Genomic DNA, 14,458 nt, shown 5'->3' with positions numbered 1-14,458 from the left:
GCTACTGTGGAGATAACACCTAGCTCAGATCAGCTGTAGAATTCAAAGCACCTGAGGTCAGTAGCATTATCCCCATTTTACAGATGGGGAAAGAGAGGCAAAGTGACTTTCCCAAGGTCAGCCAGCAAACCAGTGGCAGAGCCAGGAATAGATCCCGGGTCTCCTAAGCTATGGTCCAGTGTCCACACTGGCTCTCGATCGCAGGCTGAAATGACATTTTCTTGTTATAAAAATTGAAAATGTTAAATTGGTCAAAATTGAAATCAAACAATTTGTTCCACCTGAAACTCATTTTTTGGACTTTTAAAAATTGCCAGTGAAGTGAAACAGCCTCGAGAATGGAGCTTGTTCGGAACTGAACAAAAGGTTATGGCTAGGGCCCTACCAAATTCACATTCCATTTTGGTCAATTTCATGGTCATAGAATTTTAAAAATAGTAAATTTCATGATTTCAGCTATTTAAATCTGAAAGTTCACAGTGTTGTAACTGTAGGGGTCCTGACCCAACGCCGAAGGCAGCAGCGCAGAAGTAAGGGTGGCATGGTATGATATTGCCAACAATATCCAACAGCCAACAGCCGCCGCTCTCCGGCCACCCAGCTCTGAAGGCAGCACGGAAGTAGGGGTGGCAATACCGCGACCCCACTACAATAACATTGTGACACACACCCCCACGACCCTCTTTTGGGTCGGAACCCCCAATTTGAGAAACGCTTGTCTCCCCTGTGAAATCTGCATAGTATAGGATAAAAGCACACAAAAGACCAGATTTCACGCGGGGAGAGACCGGATTTCACAGTCTATGACACTTTTTTCACGGCTGTGAATTTGGTAGGGGTCCTAGTTATGGTGGTTCTTTCAAAAGTTTACAGCTGAACATTGACTTAATACAGCTTTGAAACTTTACTCTGCAGGAGAAAAATGCTGCTTTGAACCATCTTAATTTAAATAAAACAAGCACAGAAACTATCTTGTCAAATCTTTTTTTTTTTTTTAACTTTCCCTTTATTTTTGTAGAAGTTTGTTTAGCACAGTCCTATGCTGTACAGTATTTGGGGGTTTTTGGTCTCTGCTGCTGCCTGATTGCGTGCGTCTGGTTCCAAACGAGGTGTGTGGTTGACTGGTCAGTTCGTAACTCTGGTGTTCGTAACTCGGAGGTTCGCTGGAGTCATTATTTGCACAACTCTTATCATTCAGTTGTTCACATTGACACCAAGATCCTTTCACTGAGTTAATGCAGCTGATTTTGGCACGTAAGTCGTTCAGATCATTCCTTCCAGTGCACGTCGCCTTGCATTTATCAGCCTTGCATTTGATCTTCTGTTGCCTTTCACCTGGCCTGGTTTGGTCCTTAGTTTTCTCTGCTCTGTGTCCTAAATAAGGCACGAAGTTTCAATGGTGAGATCATGAACCACTGGAGCAATTTCCCAAGGATCATGATGGATTCTCCATCACTTGCCATGTTTAAATCAGGATGGGATGTTTTTCCAAAATCTCTGCTCTAGGAATAATTGTGGGGCAGGTCTGTGGTCTGTGTTATACGGGAGGTCAGACTAAATGATCACAATGGTCCCATCTGCCTTGGAATCTGTGAATCTAAATAATATTGTGTCATTGGTGATTTTTGCCATCTTGCTGCCCACCCCATTTTCCACATAACTAATAGATCTTTTAAGCAAAATCCTAAATAATTATGAGCTGAGTGAACCTTGATCCAGCCTCTCTCGCAGAGCACAGTAATTTGTGAGCGAATGTGGGATTCTGTATAATTATTTTTTTGTTGGTTAATTGGAAATATTAATTAGAACAGGGTTTTAACAGTACTTTGTTACCTCTCTTTACATCTCTCCTTCTGGTAATGTAATTAGCTTTTTAATTGGCTTCTTTGAATCATAAATGTGTAGGACTGGAAGGGACCTCACAAGGTCATCTTGTCCAGTCCCCTGCACTCAAGACAGGACTATAAAAACGACACCATCCCTGATAAGGGTTTGTCTAACCTGTTCTTTAAAACTTCCAGCGATGGAGATTCCACAACCTCCAGGGGTCAAGTATCAGAGGGTAGCTGGGTTAGTCTGTATCCACAAAAACAACAAGGAGTCTGGTGGCACCTTAAAGACTAACAGATTTATTTGGGCATAAGCTTTCGTGGGTAAAAAACCCACTTCTTCAGATGCTTGGAGTGAAAATTACAGATGCAGGCATAAATATACACAGGCATAAATATATACAATATACCCTCCTGGGCAATTTATTCCAGTGTTTAACCACCTGGACAGGTAGGAAGTCCTTCCTAATGTCCAACCTAAACCGCCCTTGCTGCAATTTAAGCCAATTGCTCCTTGTCCTATCTACAGAGGTTAAGGAGAACAATTTTTTCACCCTCCTCCTTGTAACAACCTTTTATGTACTTGAAAACTGTTATCACGTCCCCTTTCAGTCTTCTCTTCTCCAGACTAAACAAACCCAATTTTTTCAATCTTCCCTCCTAGGTCATGTTTTCTAGACCTTTCATCATTTTTGTTGCTCTTCTCTGGACTTTCTCCAGTTTGTCCACATCTTTCCTGAAATGTGGCGCCCAGAACGGTACACAATACTCCAGTTGAGGCCTAATCAGCGCGGAGTAGAAACGGATAATATCCTGTGGATCAACAGTAATTTCTCTGCTGTTAAGTTCCCGTGTATGTCTCAGAATTCAGAAGAACCGATCAGATTTAATGATCAAAGATGGTCTTGCCCCTATTTCACACACAACTCTCTTTATTCACCTCTGCTTCCAAATACATTATTACTCATTTCGCCCTCACTCATCATTGGTGTTCTGTTGGCAGTGAAATTACATTCAGTATAATTAATTCATCAGAAAGCCATGCAGATTCTGCAATCGTGGTATCTTTCCTTTTCCCCCCCCTTCCTGGAATGTGACAGAAAGCTTGCAATTTAATATTAATTTGCAATTAGGGAAGTGAGAGGATGTGATCTTTGTCAGTTTTGTTAATTGGAAATTTTAATAGGGAAAAATCTGCGTAAAAGATGAGAATCTCCTCAAATACTCCCTGTCACTGAACTTGTGACATTGCAGAATATTGTGTTTGTACCCTTTTGCTGTATGGTACAAGGAAGGTCTGGGAACATGTGTTGCGATTGTTTTGTATGTAAGGTTTGACATTCCTGGTATTTCTAACCATCCTGATTGATGGATAAATCTTGGGATGATTCAGACGTGTGAAGCAGGAGCTGTTAAATGAAAGGCCGGATGCCTCAATCTTCACTAGAGATCTTGCCACCCAGGCATGGCTCTGATTCAGGCAGGGACGTAGGCATGTGAGTAAGCCTCATTGACTTCAGTGGAACTATGCAGGGGCTTAATGTTCTAACCGATCCTGAAGTACCTTCCTGAATCGGGGCCGGATTGCATTAAACAGGTGTTAATAAAAACTGTGGGAAACAGGCTCAGTAAAAAGCAAACTCTCCCCACGAATCAGGTTTCACTTGCTCAGTTTCCCAGGTGCCAGTGTAACGCCAACAAACCCGGCGGCAGCAGGTGGGATCAAACCTGGGAGCTCTGAAGCCTTGTGTATGAACCTCAACTCAGTCTACTGCATGAGCTGAAAGACCCATGACTCTTAGCCAAGGCTGTAGCAGACTCATCAATCTCTATGGTCTAGGGGCCACTTGAGGGCGACAAGTTACACCAGCATGAAGGATGCTGGATTTAGAAGGCAGGACACCTGGGTTCTGTTCCCTCCTGTGTGACCGTGGGCAAGTCACTCCTTCTCCTCCCACATTTTGTCTCTTTAAACTGTAAGCGTTTGGGGGCAGGGGCTGTCTCCTGCTAGGTAAAGTGCACAGCACCGTGGGGCCCAACTTCTAGGCTCTACTGATTCACAAATAATCAGAAACTCCTTGTCCGGAAAGCGACAGAAAGATGCATGTGAACGATACCAGCTGCGGTCTCACTGGCAGGCTCTATATCCCTCCCTCCTGGGAAGATACGATTTGCCCCCTGCATTTCCACGATCCAGGCCTAAGCTAGCGTAGCCGGGTATCCGTGAGCATCCGGTGAGCTCCATCCCTGTATTGCTGTGTAAGCAGAGGCCATTCTGTCTTGCAGATCGCCACCACGGCACACCCATGCTGCTGGAGGGGGTCCGGTGCATCGGGGCGGAGCTGGAGTACGATTCGGAGCAGAGCGAGTGGCACGGGTTCGACTAGCCGCTGAGGACCGCCGCCTCCTTTTAGGTTTTAAATTTAAGCTTGAAATGTAAGAAAAACAAATAGTTCACTGGCTGCAGGATTCTGAACGCTCTAGTTTTGTGGTCACCAATCGAGCTTGTCTTGTGAGGTCTGGGCGCTGTGCTTTCACCCCCCCTTCCCCTAATAGCAAACCAAACCGTAGGCCAGTAGTTGTAAAGGGTTTTGTGAAGAGCGGGTGGCGGCTTATGACTCCGGCTCAGAGCTGAGAGCAAAGCCAAGGCCGTCACGGATTGGGTCAGGTTCTCGTCATCTTTTCAGCCTTAAAACTAAACTCTGTGTGTGTGCGCGCACGGGGCTGTACATGCTGGCATGCGGGTGGATGCCCGACCTCCTGAGCAAGTGTCACCTACCGGGCATCTGTCATATCAGAATATTATTTCTTATCCTTAAATGTTGGTTATTTTTTCCTTCTCTTTAGTGATCTCATCGTCGCATGTGGCTTTGTCCAAAGTTTCTACAGCTGCCATTTAAAAACTGAACAGCTGATGTTTTCTACCATCTCCAGTGGTGGGGTTGGTAAATACACCAGGTGGGGTGCGGTAGCTTCATATGCTTTGGCTGTTTAGTTTGTGTTTCGTCTCAGGAGTATTTCCAAAAACCAGGCACCTGGTGCCTTCCCGAGATTCCGGAGCAATCCCTTGTCGCAAGCCATACGGTGTCTTGTTCTCTCTGCTGCTGCTGCAATTTTAGTTTAGTTGTCATGATCTTTCATGATGCGTGTTTAAACGCTTCGGGCTGGATTCGGATCCCAGTTGCAAATCTGGAATTAACTCCACTTTCCCCCAGTGGGTAACTCCAGATTGATTCCATTGGCTTTCGGGGAGTTAAGTCCAAGTTTACGCCATTGCTGACTGAGAGCAGAATCTGTCTCGTAAGGGTGCATTCTGCCTTCAGCTGTGCAGATGTAACTCTCTCTAAAAGCAGTAGGGTTGTGTGCATGTATCTGAAGGCAGAATTTTCCCTTTAGGTTGGGTTGTTTGAAGGCATTTAGGAGAGTTGGGGGCTCAGTTCCACTGGGAGTTGGGTGCTTCCCCCTCATAGACACCTTTGAAAATCCCAGTCTGAATTTTCATTTCTTAAATGTTGTCTGGTGGTTTTTGTTTTTTAAGACACACGGTACAAGGACCAGGAATAGTGGTTCAGTTCTGAAAGCAACAGAAGGATTTATGTGCCTCTCTCTATAGATGTGTATGTGTGGGTTTTTTAAGTACAAAAAATATCTATAAAGGAAAATAATAAACTTCAGTTGAAACAAAACCAAACTTGGTTTGTTTGGAGTAAAACTCTCTCCAGTGTTTGTTTGTCTTGGTGCTAATTCATGTTTGCACAGTGCCGGGCCTGCTTTCACTAACAGGCTATAGAGTTTTCTCTCTATTGTATACTTGGGAAAGTCATTTTTTGTAACGTCGTGAAACTCTTTCTGTTCTAAGCTAGACTTCCTTGTGAGAGCTGCAGCAGGCGCTTCTGCAGAGCAGCCTCCAGAGCTTCCCTTCGACTTCCTGGCGGTATGGATTATTAGTTAATGTTTGGCTAACCACGGCATCTTGGAGCCCCAGTCACGGACCCGGAGCTCATTGTGCCAGGCGCTGGACAAACACAGAAAAAAAAGGCAGTTCCTACCCTAAAGAACTCAGTCTAAGTATAAGACAAGAGAGATCTGATGGAGCCAGACAGAATGTGAGCACAAGGCTAGCAGGACGGACAGTGGTTGTGCAACACACCAGCTATGTCATGTGTTAAGGTTATTGTTGGCATCACAGCAAATGAGAGTTAAAGAGGGACTTGTTGGGGGAGGGGGCACTCGTGTTCCCGTTTTCAGAGATGCCGTTCACTTCAGATTCATTCGGAGAGTGAGTTGCTTGAGGGATAGTGGCCAGCTGCTCAGAGTTAGATACCACAGAGATGGGCTTGCTACGAAGATGCAATTCGACACGTAGTGCTGGAGAGGAGTGAACAGAACCTCATGGCTACATCCTCGTCACAGCAAACCCTTCCGCACGGGGCCCTCTCCGACCAGCACCACCCCGGCCCAAACAACCTCAGTGATCCGAAACTCAGATGAGCAATGTGTGCTGGCTGAGGACTTTCAAGTTTCTTTGCCTTCTCCAAGTGAACACCCAAGGACCGGGCCCTTTCCCGCTGACCTTGTGGAGTAGGACCTCACCTGGTGGGAACCCAGGCCTGGAGAATGTGAAGAGCAGGGATTCCGTCACAACCATGGGGAAGAATCTCGGGGGCCAGGTCAACAGCTTCTTCTTGTATAAGGTGGGTCGGTTGTTAGAACCTGAAATGTGCTCGCTCGGGGCTTTTAGCACGGCCACCCCAGGCTGTTTGGGTAAGAAACCTGAGCTCAGAAGTACGGTGTGGCGCAGAAGGAGCATCCTTTAGCTTAGTCACGGCCATGTTAAAGTCCCAGGACCAATGGGGTTGGGTAGTTTAATAAAGGGGGCAGGGCTTCAAATGTGTCACGTCCCACCTGATCCTGTCTCTGGGCTGCAGAGACGCTTGTCTGCTTCCTCTGCTTTATGGCCAACTGACATGGCTGCCAAATGAACATGACATTCATCTCCAGTGCTGCTCTAGACACGTGCCGAGGATCAAGCTGTTTGTGGGGCATGTTTGTTATGCGATCTGCCTGGGCTTGTGCGCAACATGCCATAAAGCTTTTCCATTTAACGTTATCCGGGCTGTGTGGAAGGGGTATTCGAGGCACCTGCTTAGCGAGGACATGCCCAGGAACCGCTGTCCTTGGCCAGGAGCAAAGCTGGCATGGCGAGGGGATCCTAGGTTGGGATGAGACGTGATCTAGTTCCTGCGACCAGACTCGGAGCTGGACACCCCCAAAGTGTCATGGACACATGCTGTGTGTTACTCTCCTGTACCAAAAACGCGTCTCGTCCAATCATGGACTAGAAACATCACCATGTGCCAGAGGTGAGCCAACCGCCACTAGTGGGCGTGAGCGTTCAGTGAGCAGCCTTGAGGTGGCAAACGGTCAGAAAACACGTGCCCACTAAGTGCGGTCGAAGGGAACTAGGCTTGGTTGGCACCAATTTTCTAGCCGAAAAGGGAATAGAATTGAAAGGACACGATGAGCCTTGAAATCAAAGCAGCACGAGTCCTACCGAGTGGCAGTGTGGGCTAGTGGGTAGGGGACAGGCCTAGACCTGGGGGACCTGGCTCTATTCCTGGCGCTTTCCACCCAGCCACTCGGTGTGGATCGTGTCAATTTCGTCTGTAAGTTCTTGGAGACAGAGACTGTCTCGCCCAATGTGTGTGGACAGCGCCTATCACAGTGGAGCCCCGATCTCAGTTCGGGCCCCACGGGGCTACTGTTCTGCAAATAAATCCCACGTTTCGGGTTGAAGCTGAATTAGGTATTAAATACCAATGAGACGCCATCAGCGACCAGAGCTCCACGGCTCTGAAATCCTAGCCGGCTCCCCGTTGGATTGTCCAGCCAGCTGGTAACTTAGACCTGTGGTCCTAGGCACATGAGCCACCTGGAAAGAGGAAGAAAGATGGTGGAGCGTGGAATATGCTCCGGCACATAAATCACTATCAATCACTTCCCCTGCCCTCCTGGGAGCCTTCCAGACATTAACTGGGTAATTGCTTTCTGCTGCTACTCACTGGCCCTGTGTCTATGGATTGCAGGCATCATTGGAGACAGCAGGGTTTTCCTTTCCCTAAGGCAATTTGTGCAGTGATTAAATCAGCTTGGAACGAAACCTAAAGAGGGGAGAACATAGCTCCCCCTTCGGCTAACTCCCCAAAGACCCTCACCGCACGGTGCCACGTGCTACAGCGGCCCTGGCTAGTCCACACTGGGGAGCCGGGTTGTTGAATTAGAGTTAATGGCTTAGCAGCAGAGAGCATTGGCGCTTGAACAGCCCATGCTGGTCCCATCAAGCCAATTAGAAGCTGCTATGTTTGTTTGACTTGACACATTTCAGACAAGGGGAGCAGAGAGCTCTTGGGATTTGGGCACCGCAGCCGGGTTGCGAAGACTCTCCGCTCAATTGCTGCTCTGCTCTGGACTCCTGGTGTGACCTTGGGCAAGTCCTTTAACCGCTTTCGGTCTGGCCGCACTGCGCTGTAAACCCAGGTCTGTGGGACCCAGGCGTGGGGACTCAGCGTTTCCAAGCCTACGCTTGAGCGTCCACCCTGGGCTTACAAGTGCTGGGCCCCTGTCTCACCGCTGTGCTAACACATCCATATGGTGCTACGCCGACCTTCTGACTCGGGGCTGCAGCTTGAGCTGCGTCCACACTGCAAAATGGCCGGGCTTGGGCCCGAATCACAACAGGACTCTGGTTCTGACCCACCCTCCTAGTAGGAGCTTGGATCTGGGTCCTAAGTGTGTGGCTGAGCTGAGTCAGTAACGTGTGTGTGGACAGAAGGGGGGTTGGACTCAAACCTGAGGCCACATCTGGGCTTAGTGTGCCATGTAGCCACACCCTGTGTTCCCCCAGGAGAGTCCATCTTTCACAGGTGTGTTGTGAGCGTAGACTGTAGACAAGAACCGGCCATCGCTTGCTAGGTACTGCTGAGCTGGGCTGGATTCAAACTCCCAACCCGCTGCCGTGAGTTCTCATCAGCGCATATTGCTCGGGCATCGTAGGTGCCTTCGAGTCGCTCGCGGGATCCTGGATTCAACTCCCGATGGCGTGTCAGACTAATGAAAGCCTCGCCTCTGACCAGAGCTTCAGCCCCACGTGCTGCGAGTTGAGTTCAAACCTGCTTCCCCGTGGCCAGTGGTTCTCAACCTCCTGCCTTGCTAGGACCTGCTGTGATAACTGGTTCTCCTATACCCTACCGGTGAGCGCCACTGCAAGAACCAAGTGACAGGTCATAAAATGTCCCCAGATCCTGCTTCTCAGCCCATTTCCCATTGTGGGCAGCATCTGCAGCTCTCTGTGTGTTATGTGGGCCACATACTACCAGTTTGGCCCTGAGGAGGTCACATGGGCCGCAGTTGTGTACTGATTGGGCCGCGGGTTGAGAACCACTGACCTAGACCAATACACGTCAATGGGAAAAGGGACAAAAGGGAGCCAGGAGAAGTGAATTAGTTCCGACACAAAGGCCCATTGATGTAACTCAAGGACACTGTTAAGATTATGGCTCGTATGCAAGAGAGGTTGGGGGCCGGAAATCAGTGGAGCAAAATTGGTGTGTGGGAAATTAGGCCTAATTGCTGGACAAAATAATGAAGGGACGGGCTCTCCTGCCACCAGGTCCTTGTGACATCCTGAAAGGAACACATTTGTGGGAGAAAAATCAAGCAGCAGCTGTCTGACAACTGCTGGCCAGGAGATGGGTGGACAGGAAGGCGTGAGCTTTACTATCATGGCGGCATGGTCAGGATCCGCTGATTCACCATTGGGTTGTCATTGTCCCGACCAGACCGGACCAAGTGCAGGACCCAGAGGGCACCACCACCTCCACTGGCTCTGGCTAAATCTCAGACACCACCTGGGATGTCAGACTTTGTCAAACCCCTTCCTCTCATCTCCCGGGTGTGTTTTTTCCTGTTTCCTTTTGTCTAATCAGAGCTTGGCTTAGCCAGCCAAGACTATATTGTGCAACGGTGCTGTGAGCCTGTGAGCAGAAAGGCAGTAAAAGCAGTTCCCTAACTAGCCTGATGCTGGGACAAGTTTGCCAGGGCTCGCAGTGGCTGATCAGGCAGTGAGCTCGCCAATGAAAGGCAGCCCCAGAGCCAGAAGCTGTGTTGTGTCTCCGCTGTTCTTTTCTCTCCCTCTCCCTCTCTTGTCTTTTAGCAAATCGGCTTGGTCTTTAACAACCACCACAACAGTGACCGCTCCAGCCCACCTCAACTAACATCCTCTCTGTTCCCCAAACGGAGGGGTAGCATCGTCTTTGGTCCCACCTAGGAGACTGTCAGACAAGGGGCTGAGGTCTCCATACACCCCACCCCAAACCTTGTTTAAAACTTTAGTGCCAAGATCCTTTGGGCCCATGTATTCCAACTTAAAACAACAGGCCTCCACTCCCTCCCCCACATGAGCCCTCTCTCCTTCGCCTGGGCCCCGCCTCCCCTTCGGCAGCATGGGCAGAGTGGCGTGGGTGTGATTCCTTCACACCTGCTGGTGACCTCCATGTTAAGAACACCTGCTCCGGGTTGAAGACGGCAGCTTAGTTCTTCTATCAGAGCACAAGGGCGAAAGCAGACCTGCTCTCACCGCTGCTTTAACTCCGTTCCCCGCCTCAAAAGCATTCCCCCGCCCCTGGCTGCAGAAGAGTATAATGGTTTATTTTGATTTCCATCACATAGCATACTTATCTGAAATACGGGATAAAGGCCTCACTAGTGCCACAGATCCAGCCATAGTGCCTGGGTCTTACACCGGGGGGGGGGGGGGGGGGGGTTTACATGTGATATATAAAAATAAAAATTTGGGTTTACAAAAAAATACATATACTTATCAAAAGGAGCCGTTGTCACCGGTCACCATTGTTTTCTCCCTAGGCACACGCCCTGCCAGTAATCTACAGATCAACTGGTATCAACTCCCCCTTCTTCTGCCCCAACGGAGTCTGTCTGTGGTCACTTTGGCTGAGCGGGGCCAGGAAAGAGGTTCCTGACCTTTAACTCCTGGGTAGGGACTAGCCGGCCAGGAGAATATTCATTAGCCAACTAAGGCAGCTCCCAGGTGCCAAACGAGCCAGCGAAGCTAGTCAGCTGGGGCCGGTGGTGTGGTGAAGTGGGAATTTTTGTAATATTTTTAGGAAGCCCCAGCGTGCCTCAGTTTCCCCTGTATGCTGCATTGTTACCTAGTTTGGGGGGGGGGGGGAGGACTGGTCTGTCTGCTCTCAGCAGAGGACACGGATGTGAATGGCTCCTAGCTGTCTGGGGCCTTAGGGCCCATATCAGTGGAGTATCTGAGAAGACAATGGCAAATTCAGTCCCCGGGACTTTGAGACCTAGCAACCAAGGACCTTGGAGGGCCCACCCCTCGGCAGGAAGCCAGGCAGTGTTTGCCCAGCTGGGGAACAAAGGGTGGGAGGAGTGCAGGGGGTAGTGGCCCGTCTGAACTGGGACAAGGCGAGGTCAGAGGGACAGGGCTCCGGGCTCTGAGCTGACTAGGATGGAGTGGGCTATAACTTTCTTTTCCTCACGCTAACCCAGGACATCTTCTGCTGTGTTCCAGTCACCTAATAAACCCCATTGCATCCCCACGCTCTGTGAGTGCCCCTGCGTCGCTCCCTAAGATCGTACAAGTCTCCCTGGGGGCCCATCTCAGTGGGACTCGCTGAGTGGAGCTCATGGGGAGAAGAAGTGATGCTGCAGGCCCGGAGGTCCAGCCCAAGGAGGCGGTGAAGCATGGCTCACCCTGGAGGAAGAATGAGACCCCTACGGGGTCTGGCACTGAAGGGTTCCTCCTGGAGACTGTTCCAAAGCTGGGGCCACAGCTCCGATCCTGCGGCTCTGTGAGCTGGTGGTAAGCTCCAGCGGGGTACAGAACTGCAGAGGCGAGCGCAGGTGAGCTGGATGCACTCCTGGACGGAGCGTGACCCCACAGAACTGCCCGGGCAGAGCGCAGGTGAGCTGGATGCACTCCTGGACGGAGCGTGACCCCACAGAACTGCAGAGGCGAGCGCAGGTGAGCTGGATGCACTCCTGGACGGAGCGTGACCCCACAGAACTGCAGAGGCGAGCGCAGGTGAGCTGGATGCACTCCTGGACGGAGCGTGACCCCACAGAACTGCCAGGGCAGAGCGCAGGTGAGCCGCATGCAGAGGTCACCAGGAGAACATCAGCCGGGGAGCTCTCTGAACTTCACTCCAGTAAATCGTCCAGGCAACGGCGCCTGCATCATGGAGACAGAGCCGGTTTATCACGTCGCCTCCTGCTGGCCACCAGGCTGCGTTTGCTGCCAGCTGGGCTCTGCGTTTACTTGGCCGAGACACACACGTGTGCCTGGGTGCTGGGTTGGCATTCTGCTGAAGATCCTGCTAAGGAGCACTCTTGAGAGGCCTTTGAGACCCGAATCATGAGTCTGACTGGCTTGAGCCTCACGCGCCAGGGGGAACTTCCCCAAGATAAAACAAGCCAAGAACAAATCCTGTTTCTGCGTGAGAGGAAGAAGGGTTTACGGCCGGAGGAGGCCTTCTCTTGTAGCGTTCTTCCTACAGGAGCAGAGGGCTTGTGAATGCAGAGGGTCCTTCTCCCTATTCAAGGAGGCTGCTGGCAACATTGTCCAGCTCCAGTGCAGTAGCTACTGGCGTAGAGCTCATGGAAACTTGGTTAGGGGCTGGATCACTCGACGATTCCCTGTTCTGTTCATTCCCTCTGAAGCACCTGGCATTGGAAGGCAGGATCCTGGGCTAGATGGACCAGTGGTCTGACCCAGTCTGGCCGTTATGTTCTTAGGGTCACCGCTGCCTTGGCGTGTCCCCGTAGGATAAATTTTCTGCATCACCCTGCTGTGGCGGAGGGTAGCCTTGTGACACAGCAATGCCCCAAGTGAATTCAGGACTCCTCCGATGGAGCGTGTCTGGGGCAGGGACATGAAAAGCATGGCTGGAACCCTGACCGCTGTGAGGACCATGGGTTCCCCATGGCTTGATTAGGTTTGTGAGTCCATGAACCGTTGTTCCCTGGCAACGTAAAGCTCCTCCAAGTCCAGTATCGCTGCTGCTGAGGATGCAAAGTGACTGCGTCTTGTGGTGTGAAACCCGCATGGACGTGAGCACCGAGGCATGTGCTGTCAGGGGAGAGGGGCGGATGGTTGTGGAAGACACGCCCCATGCCCCTGCAGCCTCTGAGCTGTCCCTTCCTTTGGGGCTCAATTGGACAGGAAGTCGATGGCAGCCCTGACCGTCTTGGAGGTCCTGACGTCCATAGCTGCCACCTTGAGCTCCGTGTCCCCGAACTGCATGCTGGCCCGGATCTCCCGCCGCCGGCTCTTGGGGCCGCTTGGCTCGTCCAGCTCGTCCAGCTCCAGGCTGATGGTGCCGCACTTCCTCACCCCCGGGTCGGTGATGTAGACCACGTCGTCCGTGGCGCAGCAGTAGATGTTGATGATGATCTTCCGCTGCCCCACCCTGGCCGGGCAGTAGCTCCTCTGCACCACCTCGCCCAGGGCCACCGACTGGTCCACAGAGACAAACTTCTCAAAGATGTCCGTGCACCAGTTCTTCCCCTCCTTCACCAGCAGCTTCTCCTTGGGGTGCTTCCCCTCCACAAATTTGTTGAGTACCCCCACGCCGTAGGTCAGGGGCGAGCGCCTGACCCTGACGATGGTGGGGTCGAGGCCGAAGAGCACCGCCCCTTTGAGGATGGTCAGCCCGACGTCCTGGGGGATGATGACGCGACACAGGCTGCCGAAGGCCGATTGGACGGCGTGCTGGAGCATCGCTGACTCGGCAAAGCCCCCTACCAGGAAGAGGAACTTGATGCCTTTGACGTCTGGCTTCTTCAGGAGGTCGTCTGGGAAAGGAAAAGAGGGTGAAACGGTGAACCTGGCCCTGCTACTGACTGGGTTTGGCTAGGCGGCCATAACGTCTCCATTAACCCCTAGGAAGAGCAGGGGAGCGGCCCGTGAGGGACGGGGGAGGGGGGAGAGTGACTCAAAAGGAGCTGATCCAATAGGGTTTAGCTGGGGAAAGTCCCAGTGAATCCATGGGGTGGGGGTGGGGGTCATGACCCAAAACGAAGCTATGCAGCGCTGGATGGGTTGAAGGGAAGGACCGACTAGGGCCCTCGCCTGGGACCCAGGACTGCAGCGTTCGAGTCCCTGCTCTTACTCACAGGGCCAGAAGGGACCACGGTGCACATCGAGTTTGACCTCCCACGTAACCCCAGCCAGAGTCCTGCCCTGGATTAACGCCTGTTTGAACCAGAGCCTGTCGGTCAGAAAATCACCCTGTTTGGAGTTAAAAATTGCCCCAAAGAAGAATCAACCACGAGCCTTGGGAAATTGTCCTGCGGGCAAGACTCTGGGCGGGTCAGTGTCTCTCTGTGCCTCAGTTTCTCCTCTGTTCAGTGGGGATAAGAGCTCTGCCCTACAGCCAAACCCAGTAAAGACGGCGAAGCTCTCAGAGCCTGTGCTGATGGGGGCTGGATAAGCAGCTAGGCAAAGACCCAGCAGGGAGAGCGAACAGCAAATTTAGGCGGGCGTTTGCAATGAGCAGCCGTCTGTGAAGCTGAGACTCCTGTGCATGTTAGATTGG

At 51.2% G+C, this 14,458-nt stretch overlaps 2 protein-coding genes across 5 annotated transcripts in view; one reads left to right on the top strand and one right to left on the bottom strand.

Moving 5' to 3' along the window:
- ADISSP (adipose secreted signaling protein) overlaps positions 1-5,515 on the top strand; it is a 174,443-nt gene extending 168,928 nt beyond the window's left edge. For all 4 annotated transcript variants that reach the window (XM_065404864.1, XM_065404863.1, XM_065404862.1 and 1 more), the window contains one exon: positions 4,116-5,515. In XM_065404864.1, coding sequence (XP_065260936.1) covers positions 4,116-4,216 — 101 coding nt within the window. In that variant the 3' untranslated portion in view covers positions 4,217-5,515. The remainder of the gene's footprint in view (positions 1-4,115) is intronic.
- A 7,556-nt stretch (positions 5,516-13,071) lies between these two features.
- HSPA12B (heat shock protein family A (Hsp70) member 12B) overlaps positions 13,072-14,458 on the bottom strand; it is a 53,587-nt gene continuing 52,200 nt past the window's right edge. The window contains exon 12 of the mRNA XM_065405759.1: positions 13,072-13,715. Within this exon, the coding sequence (XP_065261831.1) occupies positions 13,072-13,715 (644 nt within the window). The remainder of the gene's footprint in view (positions 13,716-14,458) is intronic.

Source organism: Emys orbicularis, chromosome 5 (assembly GCF_028017835.1).
Source record: "Emys orbicularis isolate rEmyOrb1 chromosome 5, rEmyOrb1.hap1, whole genome shotgun sequence".
Classification (NCBI taxonomy): Eukaryota; Metazoa; Chordata; order Testudines; family Emydidae; genus Emys; species Emys orbicularis.
Note: the sequence above shows the minus strand (reverse complement) of the source record. Positions and strands in the feature narration are given on the sequence as shown.